Source organism: Bacillus rossius, chromosome 6 (assembly GCF_032445375.1).
Source record: "Bacillus rossius redtenbacheri isolate Brsri chromosome 6, Brsri_v3, whole genome shotgun sequence".
NCBI lineage: Eukaryota > Metazoa > Arthropoda > Insecta > Phasmatodea > Bacillidae > Bacillus > Bacillus rossius.
In genome coordinates this window covers 14,864,490-14,878,444 of record NC_086334.1, presented here as the reverse complement: position 1 = coordinate 14,878,444, position 13,955 = coordinate 14,864,490, and the positions used below count along the sequence as shown (strand labels likewise).

Genomic DNA, 13,955 nt, shown 5'->3' with positions numbered 1-13,955 from the left:
TCCTTTGACGAAACAGTTGAAACGTTTCGGGAGCTGGCATCTGTTCTCGTTTATCGGGCACGAACAGACTGGTGTCGGACGCTGGAAAACTAACTGGAATGTTCCTGCGGTCAGCTCTCGCATTCATGCTGTCCCTCTCCTGTCGTGGGCTACGAAGGAGTTTGTCGTGTTTGTGTTTCCCGCGGAGAGCGCGCCCGTCAGCTGACCGCAGCGGTAAATCTCCTTCTGGGGGAGGAGGGGGAGTCACGTTGTTTGTGGCGGATTGGAGGGGGGGTTGACGTTGTTTTGGTCGAGTTGGTGGGGGCTGAGAGAGAGTGCTCGAAAAAACACACTCCCGCCTCCAAAGGGTCGTTACCACAACGCCGAACGTACAATAACGCCGAATACCATAACGCCGAATGCCAAATTGACCGCAACGCCGATAGCTATAAAACTGCTGTGCACCACAACGTCGAAATACAGTAACGCCGAAAAATGTACCACAACCTAACCTAACCTAGGCTAGCCTAACCTAGCCTAACCTAACCGAACCTTACCTAACCTAACCTTTGTGGCAGTCCTGCAATGACATTTTTCGGCGTTAATGTATTTCAGCGTTGTGGTACACAGCAGTTTTCTAGCTGTCGGCGTTGTAGTCAATTTGGCATTCTGCGTTATGGTTTTCGGCGTTATTGTACGTTCGGCGTTGTGGTACGTCCCCGCCTCCAAACAGTTGCAAGGACACGTCACGACGATTCCAAGCACAATCGTCAACACATCTCGCATCTCCCGAGGACGCCGTCTTGCGTCACGTCTCTCCTCGCCGCTGCCCATCCTTCACTGCCTCCCCACCCCCCTCCTCCGCGTCCAGCCGGCACGGGGCCTTCGAAACAATGGCAACTCGCGGCGCTTCCGGCCTCTTGCCCCATGTCCGGATCACCTGCGGGCCGATGACCGACTCTTCTGCCGAGACCTAGCCAGGCCTTTGTGGCCACTACTCGCTGTCCCGAGACAGTGAACACGCCTCAGGCACTGCCCGGCTGGGAGATCATCCAAGTTACAACATCATTTGCCCATAGCGTTTTAAATAATACTATCCATACAAAAAATTGGTTGTCTGTAAAGTCGGTTTACGGATGATAGTTTAACGTGACAACGTCAAAACAAAACATTGATGAAATGATTGCATACTTTTATGAATGATAATTTTTTTTTTATAATTTATTTTAATAATAAAAGAATAAATACTTGAAATTATACTAGTAATCAGATTTTTAAAATGCAAGAATAATTAACCTTTATTGCTGAAATTGTTGTTGTAATAAGCAATGAAAACTACATTAACTTTTCACTTAACTTTATAAACAGTCGACGAAACAGTTCACGTGTAGATGACTTGTAGTTAATTTTAAAAACTGGCGTTTAGCTATAAAGTTTAAATATAATTATGAACAAGTTTTCATATAAATAACTGTAATCAAATATCTATCATCAATTATATGAATCACCATAATTTTTTAGTCAATTGTAACATAACCTATTATTACTGCACTCGCCGACAGCGTAACGTAACAATGAGCGTAAAGGGACACAGCGTAACGGAACAATGTGCGTAACGGGACATTTTTTCGTGCGTGCAGCCGGCGTTCATCGATTTATTAGACGTTGTTACGTCTAAACTTCGTTCCCTGATATTCACAAAATAAAAATATCTTAACTAAAATTGCAAGTTCTTTACAAGTCTATAAATTGTTTTTTTTTTGTTTTTTTTAGATCAGCGCGTGCAGGTGGGGAAATGATTACTTATTTGTAAAGGAACCAGCGACCGGGGAAAAAAAAACATTACGGTGACGATTGCGTCTCATAACTGCCTGTTGTAATGGAAGTAATGTAACACTTCGGCGTGTTTAAAAGCTAAGGTAGCACGAATTTGATCAGAGTATTTATTATAGGAACGCAGATGTGTATGTACAGAATTGAACGGTTTAGTTCAATGCCACAGATTGGATGCAAACTTATCAGGCATTCGAACATTGACTTACCTGTTCTGGCTTAAAGCCTATTTAACGATTTGCATTTTTGTCTCATGTAAATAATATTTTTTTTTTTTTTCATTTCTAAACATTTATCTTCAGGATTTCATTTCTCATTATAGATAAAAAAAAACTACATCATATGGTATGTGTAATACATGTACAAATTTTAATGCATTCCATTTTGACTTATTATTTACAGGAAAATGGATACTCATAACATTTTAAATTAAGATGCATGCAGACTCCAATCTGTCCATTGTCCATTGTTACAATAAAAACGTACTTACAGTAACGTCATGCGTAATAAATTAATTTACTCAAACAGAAAGGGTAGTAAATGTCGCAAGTAATCAGTTCGGTCTGAATTCTAAACAGTATTTTTCCGTCGTAAGCGCTACTGGTTCGATACCAACACCCCGGCAAGACTCCAGTTAAGAAGCACCGAGTTGCAGCCAGGTGGTTCGGAGGCCATGGCTAGTTTGGCGGTCCCGGCAGCTGGAGTTTCTGCGGCGAGTCTGTGGCGCAAAATCACAGCGATCAAACTAAAGTGCTAATATATGTATTACTTGCCACGTTAAGGGAAAAATTAAGTTCAATTAGGTGCATGGAAAAATACTTTGTAGCTATACGTATAGAATTATGTATGGTACCCAGATAAAAAAAAATTGGTTGTCTGTAAAGTCGGTTTACGGACGATAGTTTAACATGACAACGTCATAACAAAACATTGATGAAATTATTGCATACTTTTATGAATAAAATTGAATAATTTTAATTGAATTATCACTATTTTGTATGGATACAAAGAAGGAGTGAAATGAAATCTACAATTTAATTGATAAATTTACTTTTATTTGCACTGATTAATTCAAATATGTTTATTACTTTAACGAAGAGATTATTTTAACTATAATTTTTTTACATGTTTGCTATTTAACTTCTTCCAATCTGTGTTATTCTGTTAAGAATAGGACGATGATAGGAAAAGTAGGAAACGAATGGGAGTGTTTCAAGTTTAATGTGCCTCGAAAAAGTCAAATCGATGGTTGTTCCAATCGAGTGGAAGAGAGATAGATGCGGCGCAAGCGTACAATGAGCGTAACGGGACAATGTCCGTAACGGGACACTTTTTCGTGCGTGCAGCCGGCGTTCATCGATTTATTAGACGTTGTCACGTCATAAACGTCTGTACTTAACAAAAGATTCCTTCCGAAACCAGTTGCCATGAAAAAGTTTTAATACCACAAGAAAGATATTGTAACCTTGTACAAAACATGGTTATGGTTATTTTTGCACGTATGAAAAAGGTTTTCGAGATAACACATACTGAGTATTTCTTACAAAAATTAGCGCATAATTTTTCTAAACCAAGGACACTATAATCGAATATCCAATAACTGGATTTGTTTTGTTTTAGTTTGGTTATTAATGTGCGCCGTTGATTCCGGAAAGCTATTTGGAAAATGTTTTAGCAATAACTTTGTTTAATGGCTAATGTAAGTTTTTTAATAGTTTTAAAAGAACTTAATTGGAAGAACGTTCTAAATGCCATCTTTAAGTGAGTGCTGTTTAAAAGGATGTTAACAACGTAGCAGCAATGAATAAGCGTTTAAGAGCCGAAAATTGTGTGTGGGATTGTTCTCCTTATTGACTTAAATTATTAACACGGAAAAATAATTCTACGCACCCATATTCAAGGTGAGTGAACTATTCTTTACTGAAGGCCCTGTCTCTTTTTTCTATATTTTCGTCTCCAAATTTATTGGACAACTAAGTAAGGTTGAGGAGTCATATTGGATGAAATATAGGTTTCAGTTTCTCCATAAAATGAAGCTGGACCGATAACCTCAGACATGTTTAAAATCCTTCTGTGTTGGATTGAGCTAGCTGAAAATGTGATATTTGAATCTTATTTTTAAATTGATGTAATGCGTGACAATGCAATGCAAAGTGTACACAGTGTGCCGGAAATTAGGTATTTTGGCACTTTTTTTTAAATTTTAATTATAATTTTAAATTATTTTTGGAATTTGAATAACTCATATATTTGTCTCTCATTCAACTGTTATAACTTTCAACATTTAAATAAATATGGAGTAATTATAGTCAGACGGAATCACACCTTGTTTCTGTTCATTCCTCATGTCCTTGTGAAACTAAAAGATCCACTGTTACAGCAGTGTGGAATGTTTATGGTAATATTTATGTATTTGATCTGATTTACCTACATTGCCTCAATGTAACAAAAATGGTAATCAGAGCGTGGTTTCGCAACAAAAATGGTAGCATTTAGAGTGATTAAGAGGCCACTCCAGTGTTTCAGGGCACTACGCAACCTGCGTTAACCTCATAAGATTCAATGCTATTTTCATTTTGCTTATAACTAATTAACTAATATAGATTTCGAAATGATGCTTGCTTGATATGTGAGACAACGATGCTCTTATCAAAGCCAATTTCTTCAAAAACGTGCATAAATTATGGTTTAAAACTAGACAATACACTTATGCATATTAGTAAAGATTAGTATAAAACCATAATTTATGCACAATTTTTGAAGAAACGGGCTTTGATAATAGCATCGTTGTCTTACATATCAAACAAACATCATTTCGAAATCTTTATTAGTTAATTAGTTATAAGCAAAATGAAAATAGCATTGAATCTTATGAGGTTAACGCGGGTTGCGTAGTGCCCCTGAAACACTGGAGTGGCCTCTTAACTTTCTATCTGCTTTAGTTAGATTTATAAGGAGGCTGTAACAACGGCGCTGTGCGTAAACGTGCTGTTATCTGAAGCGGCCCGACGAACAGCCAGTGTCCGGTCTCCGCTCACGACAGGAGGGGGGGGGGGGGGGTTTCGCCACTCACATTGTGTCATTGTGCGTGTGCCGGGGTTGAGTGGCGAGGTTTCCCACACTCCACTCCGCCGTCGTTGTTCCAGGAAACACCCAGCCGCGGTGGCGCAACACGTATTACCTCTGGGCTACTTCCCGCGTCAATTCCTCCATCCTGCCGATACCACAGCAGGCTGATTTCCACCTGCTGCGCCTGTGCCGACACAGGCTTGTGAAGTGCAGCCAACATCTGAGTTCTGCGTATAAATGATTAATTTCGTGTAAATGGCATGATGGTAGTTTACAAAGCAAAGGTAAACGTAATAGTATTTACTGTTAAATGAATTTTAAAAATATGGGTAGTATCGTAATAAAAATTTTTGTTGAAAAGAAGGAATTTGGTGATTTTTTCAAGTCTTTTTCGCTTATTGTCGGAGCCGTTTCATTATATAGTTCAAATTTCGCTATGCAAATGGAACGACTCTATAGTCGCCTTAGCTGCTACGGCAGCGGTTTCTAGCTGCGGGTGCGGAAACTATGTTAAGTAGAAAACACAGTTTGCTTATATATTTGTCACGCTCGGTAATATATTTTTTTGAAGAGTTCTGCGTTAAATTTCGTGTCCGAGTTTCGTATTTTAAGTGTATTTGCAAAATGAGAACACATGAATTAGCTCTTTAACGAGGTTAGATGTTACACATCACTAGAAAGTACTAAAAGATTCGCTCACACACACACACATATGTCTATATTTATATATATATTTATATATATTATAGTGTAAATTAGTTGTACAAAAGTGAACGGATGTACTGTAACATTTTTTTCAAAATGCAATTATTTGCAAATTTATTAGACAATAACACATGCACTATACCTGTTTTGGATACATACATATCATACGCTTTGCCTTAAAATCTAAATTTTATTTTAACTTGATGACCAATTAAAAAAAAACATTGCATGTGGAAATAATGTAACAAATAAAATGGACTTCATTTTTTACCTATTTTAGGAAATCAAAATTTTAAATTAAGTTGCATGCTCTATATCTAGAGCTGTCAGTTGTCCATAGCTGCAATAAAATTATACACATAACGTGACGTAACGCTAAAAGTGTTTCATCACGTAAATAAATGTAGTAAATGTCGGAGATTTAAACAACTGATCATTTAGATTTAAATTATGTACAGTGTTTACCCGTCACGAGCGCCGTGTGATCGATACCAACACCCCGGCAATCACAAACATCCAATCAATTATTATTATTATTTATTATTATGTACAATTGCATAGACAGTGTTCTTTCCAAATTTTGAATGAAATAAAATATGTGCTTACTTCTTGACTTCACAACACCTGCCCTCAGCAGTTACATTGGCGAGAAAACATTTCCTTTTTGTGAACACAACTTGGTTTATGAGCAACTTCGTGTACGTTCTACACTAGGGTGACCAAACGTCCCGTAAAAACGGGATTGTCCCGTTTTTTAACGATCGTACACGGGGTCCCGAAAAAGTCTCCCGGGACGCCTAAATGTCCCGTATTTACGTTGGGTTGATGATACACTTTTGTCGCGCCTCTCCTCGGACCGTCTTCCCCTCTTCTCGACAGTTGAACTCACGCATTTGAGTTACCTTGTTTAATTATGTTTTTAAGTATGTCAGACATACTTATAATAAATAAGTTTTCACTGCAAAATTATTGTTTTTATTTACTATACGCCTCACAATTTAAATTAAATTACATATTCATAGGTAAATTGAAAAAGAATTATAGGTCTCAAATTAGCAAAAAAGAGCATGTTTCAATGATTACGTCTCATTGGAGGCACCTCGGACACCCCTTTAGCTGGAGGGTATCGCCCCCAAACCCTCCTCGGATGTGTCCCGTTTTTTCAAGGTTATGATTTGGTCACCCTATTCTACACCCAACTCTGCCCCCAGCGGCATAGACCGACCACGTACCTAGTGACGACCTCAGGTGAAGGTATGGGTGTATGCGTCGGTACCTCCAAGATAACCGTGTTGTTCAGAGTACTCGTGGCACGACTCCAGGCTCATAAACGAGGTGTTAACTGTGCTGTGACACTTACCTGCTTCACCCCTTGAGTGAACAAATTTTAAAACTGACGGAACGCTTTTCATTGTTTATTAAAACAGAGGAAAGTAGGAATTTCCAACATACTTGCGGTTGTCTCCTTAAAACATTTCATACATATCATTAAATGGCAAAAGCCATATTACATGACATACGACACTACGTTTAGCTTTTAAATTCGTAGGGGAAAATAATAAAACATTAACTTGCACTTTGGAATTTTTTTTTACATATTTAAACCGTTTTGTAGAACACAAGATACTGTAAAAAAAAATTACTAACAAATTTTTGAAAAACAAAATCTTTAGTAAATTATTTTTGACTGCTTATTAGATACATTTATCGTAAGTCATGTATGATAGAACCTAATGATCAATTTTTAATTTTTTCAGTTTAATATAATTTTTGATCGAATAAATTGGTATCATTATTTTGTACTGTGGAGTTTCTTCGTTGTTATTGAATGGTGCTTTGCACAGTATTCCAACTGAAAACTAGCGCTAACGTGGGAAAGTCCCGGCAAAGTGTGTTATAACTTGCGGTGCGCCAGACCTGAAGCAGCAGGCGATGAAGCCAGGGAGGTCTGTAGAGACGTGCTTGTTGACCGGAGTGTGTGTTCCTTGTTGCAGATGCGGCTGCTCCAGTGGCTGCTGTGGGCCTGTGTAGCCGCGGCCACCGCACATGAGCGTGAGTACCAGCGGACATCGCAGCTTTACTGGTCGACGCTCATTGCGACTTCTGTCCCATTCGCGAAATTACTCCTAGCGAATGCCGTACACCAAGAGCTAAGACGATAAACAAAAAAAAAATCAAGGTCCGCCACGTTTCCAACTTGTAAGACGTGACTCTGCCGAGGATCGCCTCGGTGGCAGTTGGGATATCTTTTATTTATTTATTTATTTATTTATTTCATATCCTTTGACCCCATTTCTGGGTTATGATACATGTCAAGTACATATAGAAAAAATATATATATAAAGTTTCACAAAAAGAAAACACAAAATATACAATTTCACAAAAAAAAACAACACAAAATATACAACTTCACAAAACAAAAATAAACACTAAATATACAATTATATTTTACTTATAAGTTATTAATTACAGCATATGAAACTACTGAAAGTATAATTAAAAGTGAAACAGAACTTATAACACGTAATTAGTATGCAATAAAGATAGTAATTGCATAAATTACAAGTGGGTTTGAAATTACCCTATAAAATCTTTACTATTATTTTTTTTATTTTTATAAAGTCTTCAACGTCTTTGAAGGAATAGAAAAACAGTTTTTCTGCTATTTTTTTTTAACTCTATTCCAATTTTTTTACTATTGATATTTTTAACATGCTGAGGTAGACTATTATACAAGCAGATTGCGGACCACGTGGCCACTGGAGTCGGATACATTCAACTTACGCGGTGTCAGAGAGACGTGCAGTCGGAATCAATCATTTCATTGCCTGTGGCAAAGAACCCCCTTAAGTAGGATTAAGGCCCGTCTACAATAGCAATGTCCTAAACTGTGTCCGAAGGACACTCGTCGCTTATTGGTTCACGTGACCCCCTGACGTCATGCGTCAAGTGGACGAAGGTCCGAACCTACCTGGTCCCGAAGACATTCGTCAATTTGAATTTTTTGTCCCAACCTGTGTACTTCGGACACAGAAAAAGAACATAACACTCACGATATTTGAATTTCCGGTTCCCGTTTGAAAACGTGGTGTTTGGTTTTGTTATTGAAGGAAATGGAAGGTGTTGAAGTCATTTATAACTTACATAACTTTCATAAGTTCAATCTCGAACTACAAAGCATCAAAACAATTAACAAAAAAATTTGGTTTGGCACATTTACTGCGCTCTGGTGACAACTTTAGAAATCAATACATTCGGACATCGGAAATCGCAATTGTGGACAGGGCAGTTTTCGGTGAGACAATGTGACGTCACTCACATTCGGATAAGGACACGGACTACGCACAGGTTCAGACTATAGTAGACGGGCTCTTAGAGCCCCAAATATTGGATTTTTCCATTCTTTTTGCTGCAATTTTAACTTCAGTCTATTTATCCCAAAATTTTTGGCATGTCAAGGCATAAATCATATCTGCCAGACCTTCTGCAGCTTGTAGCAATCACATATTTACTAACAGACTGTAGCTTGTAAGCGCCGCGACTACAGCTACCGTGATAATGACACCAGTTTCCAAGTGTTGATGTCAACAAGTAGCTAAGTCTTTTGCCACGTCGACCCAAAGAATTCAGCACGGAAGCTTAACTGGAAGCGGTATCGAAATAGTTGAAGCCGCAAGATTTGCCTGGAGCGGGGACGGCTCCAGAAATACTTCCTGGGAGGGGCTGTCGTGGCAGGCTGGGTACCCACCCAGGACCCAGGGCTTCGCCCCTGGCAGGGCCCCACACAGACACTGTTCATTTTTATTTGCCTTTTTTGTCTAGTTTTATGTAGAAAGTTATATATGTGTGTGGCTATTATTGGGAGAAAAAAGAAAATGGAAGGATTAAATGTTACTAACCTGCAATTTGAAGTGCTGGTCAATACTTAATGAGTTTTCACAATTTCGTATTAGAATAACCTTTAAAGATTTTATTTCCTCATATGATGCGATTTTAAGTATAATTTTATAGTTGGAATTATTGTCAGAAAAAAACATAATAATTTAAGATAATTGAGTAATACCATCGTCAAAATAAGTTACCTTAAATGTTATTCCAAAGTGTTTATTTTTCAAATATTCCCAAGCAAAGTCTAGGACCACCACCGCACCGTACAGAAAGGGAATCCTTTTCACAGACGAGAGAGCCAAACGCCCGATCGTGCATCTTCGGTTGTTTTTTTTCTGTTCATTGTAAATAAATATGGCGGTGTTGATAAAAGGATACTAATGGTCAATTAGGTTAGGTTAGCTACATTATAAATACTTTAAAACATTGTGGACGGTTGATTTGGTTAGGATAGCTACATTAAAGATACGGAAAAAAAACATAAACTTCGGGGAACTTCGGGTTTTTGCTCTCTCGTCTGTGAAAAGAAGGCTTCCCGTACAGAAAAGGTTGCTATTGTGAAACATCAGTAGCTGTTGGTAACTGAGTCGCCGCTCGCTAGGCAGCGCGCGGGTCCTGGAATGCCGGCGCGGCGGGTGAAAGTCGCCGCTGGTAGTTTGGCGCGCTGCCGCCAGACGCGCCACCGTCGCCGCGCCGACCTTGACTTTTACCCGCTAGAGGTCAGGCCGCTCGGCGGCGCGCGGCTAACGGGGATCGCGCACGTCACGCCGGTGAAACCGAAAGCGAAGGTTTTTCCCCTCTCCGTGTTCGCCCACTCCAGCACGATGGCTCCTGCTCACTTCTGTTGGGCAACTCTGCTTGACCTCCCGCGGTGTTTATTTCCACCTCCAGCACGACGTGCGCCCAACCAGTGCTGTCTGTTAACGGCAGATGCGAACTCATCCGGCAATTGCTATTGGCACTTCATTCTATTACTGCTTATGACTAGGGACACCTGTATTTCGCGAATACATTTCGTGTCAAGGTATTTCACAAAATACTGTAGCTTTTCTCCTGTGGTTATTGGCTGAGGTCGGTGAGAGGTGTCGTCCCGCTCTTGACGGGGCCAATGAGAATGTGGTCACCGTACTGCTGCACATAGGCGTGCGCAGGACTTCAGTATTGGTGGTGCCAGATTACACAACAGCCCCGTCATTCATGGACCCCGAGCCTAAAACGGGGGCTCCGGGGGTCCTCCCCCGGAAAAATTTGGATTTGAAAGCGCAAAATGGTGCTATTTAAGGTGTTTCCGAACAAAAACATTAAATACACAGATGTAAAATTTTAACATTTTTTATGTCAAATTATGGCTTTGAACGTTATAATCACCAGGAAAACTACTAAACTATTTACAGTTTTAAGCTTTGTTGAGCCATAAAGTAAATTGCACAAATTGTTTGCACGGAATTCATGCTGGTGGCTTTGAAAAACAGTACTTATATGTTTTCTGAAGACGCCAAATAAATGCTAGAAAAAACATTCTCAAATGTTAAGTTTTAAAATCAACAAATGAAGGGAGTTATTGTAACATACCTAAAATATGTAAAATATTAAAATAATAAAAATACACAAATAAGAGTGGGCAATAGTTTTAACTTTTGGAATACAACAAAAATGTTTTGTCGGCGACTGCATATAAGTCATCGAGTAAGCCTATCTTTTTAACTAACTAAACTCTCTCTTTTTTTAAATAAACCCCGGGCGGATGGCGGCTATTATCTATTATTCCGTGCGCCTGCCGAGTGGAGTGAACAGTGGACACCGAGCGCGCATTCTATGTAATTCGAGGAGAACTATGAGAAGTATTTACATTTCAGAAGTTTCGTAACCAGGGCCCACGTGTACAACACAAGTAATTGCATTTGGCTTGTTTCCGTGTGTATAGTTATTTCGATTGATAATTGATATACTGATAGTGTTATGAGCACATATCTGTAACTCGACACGATTGGAAAACATATTTTTTTTGGAAATAATACGGTTTTTTGTAAGTATGTATTATTTGTGCTTGTAAAAAACAAATAAATTTAACCCTAATGGTGGTGCCAAGGCACCTGTGGCACCTACCGTGCGCACGCCTATGCTGCTGCACCCTCACAATTTGCCATGACTAGAGACCTGCAAAATTCGCGGATTCATTCGGTGATAGGCTAGAATTCAAACACATATACCTCTTAGATAATTTTGCTATTGGCTTACTGTTCATCTGGACGAATCTCAACCAGTTATAAACCCTCAACCAAAGAAGGATCGAATCACAGACAAACCAGCTGAGACGACTTACAAGTCGGCAGCCAATGGACTTGCGTTATTTGCCCGAGTGTACAGGGGTATGTGCAGTCTATCCTGAAGGCCATCGAAATCGCGAATTTTGCAGGTCTCTAGCCATGACTTAGAAAAAGCTACAGTGTTTTGTGAAATACCTTGACATGAAATGAAATCGCGAAATACAGGTGTCCCAACTTATGACACACTTACATTTTTAGTTAGGATTATGTTTATATTTCTCTTCGGTTAATAACCGCAGGGGTCAACGACTAGTACCTAACTAGAAACCGAAGCCCATTTGAGAGTTAAAAGAAGAGACGAAAAGTACCATATTACAGTCAGACAGTAAGTTCCCTCACTATTTGTAACAAAAAAAAACTGTAAAGCATTTTCTCATCATTTTACCAAACCTTTGGAAAAATAAATAATTCGAGTAAAAAATATAATGCGGCATATAATAGAGCATTTGTTAAAATTTGTTAAAGAAAGAGGGAAAAAAAGAGAATTTAATGACATCGTTACCACATAAATTTCAAGCAGTCCAACAATATATTTCCTTGCGTAGAGTCGTATTGGGTCATATTGCGATAGACGAGGAATATTTAATAACAAAATCAATGACGTGATTCTTTTTAAATTGCTTAAAATATTTCACTGGTTCTGAACAGATATTCATTGACTCACCAACTAAACTAAGCTATAGCATAGCATAGAATACAACGTACAACTTAAGAATTAAAACTGTAGATACCACAAAAAAAACTCTGCTGCAAAATATTTCCTTTGTTTCTTGAATACTTTATTCGTCCAGCTTTAAACGTGAATTATTTCCTAGCAATTCCACACAGTACATTTAGACGTTTGATTCCGAGATTACATTTCCGTAGAAGAAGTATTTCCAATCTCTAGACCCACTCATTTAAGCTGTGCCGTAAGGTTTGTGACTATAGCATACTGCCGTTTTAATAAGCATGCTAATGGAAGATATCCGTGAGTTATACGCACGATTTCAATCCATGCTCCATCCTATGGTAACCATTTAGCAGACCGATTATTAAATAAATTACTCATTAAAACACAACCGTGATTTCTCAATGGTAATTCTAACGTCAGAACCCAAGTTACGGACTGCAGTCTTTCACGGGTCTAGTATGGATATCAGGGGTGTAAAGTAGGTATTTTATCATTTAAGCTCACCTTTCAAATTTTCATTTGGACTAAGTTAATTTTCTAAGCAAAGTTTTTCGTAACTACTTTCCATTAGTTACAACTCACAACGTGTTATGTGAGAAAACGTAAATAGATAATTCGTTAAATTTTTACTTTGTGTGTGAGGATACTTTACTGCTCCAAGGCGAAGAAATGTCTAACTTTCAGATAATTTAAAATGATTAAGCTGAACTTATTTTGTACTTTTGCGTAGAAATTTAGCCAATTTACAGGAATGAAACCGCGGAAAGTGTTACACGCGAAAACTCTCAAAACGTGATGTGATTAAAATAACTTTCTTCACCAACAACATTAACAGTGGGAGTGACGAAATTCACTAGTGCCAGAAATTACTTCAATTATAAATTTGAGGGAAGGAGAAGTAATTTTTAGTGATAAAAATGAACAAAGTTTAAAACATTTCCTATAAAATGCGGAGCCTGAAACGGGACCACGTGACCGCGCCGCGCTCGCTGGCCGCCAGGTGTACCAACCCACGCACACACACTCACGCGCGCCCGTGGTCACGTGGTCCGCACACAAGTGGCGGGGTCACATTCCTGCAGCTGGTTGTGTTGGCACTTCCTGCTACCTCCGCTGTCCACCCGCAAGAGAGAGAGCGCGCGCTGAATGTCTTCTTGCAGTCTCTCCCGCAGTCTCTGTCGTGTCTAGCTGCTAGTGTCGGGCACCATCCAGTAAAAACTATCAACTTAAACGATAGTATGAAACTGTCGTCATTAGCGACTAACATGAAAATCAGTCGATTTAATTTAGTCATTACTCATTCACTCGTCCCCAGCCAATCGATATGTTGTGGTTTGTTGTGAAGTTAATCATCATTTTTGATGATGTTATATCACAAATTTATATATAATTGAAGGTAAATTGTGGGAAAAAATGGTTGGTTGAATAATGCTTAAAAAAATAACTAAAAGCGCTGACATGGTTTTTTTTATTTGTTTCGT

At 38.8% G+C, this 13,955-nt stretch overlaps 1 protein-coding gene across 1 annotated transcript in view; it reads left to right on the top strand.

Annotated features, from left to right (window-relative positions):
- Positions 1-13,955, top strand: part of LOC134533391 (uncharacterized) — a 128,080-nt gene that overhangs the window by 70,818 nt on the left and 43,307 nt on the right. The window contains exon 2 of the mRNA XM_063370912.1: positions 7,581-7,638. Coding sequence (XP_063226982.1) covers positions 7,581-7,638 — 58 coding nt within the window. The remainder of the gene's footprint in view (positions 1-7,580; positions 7,639-13,955) is intronic.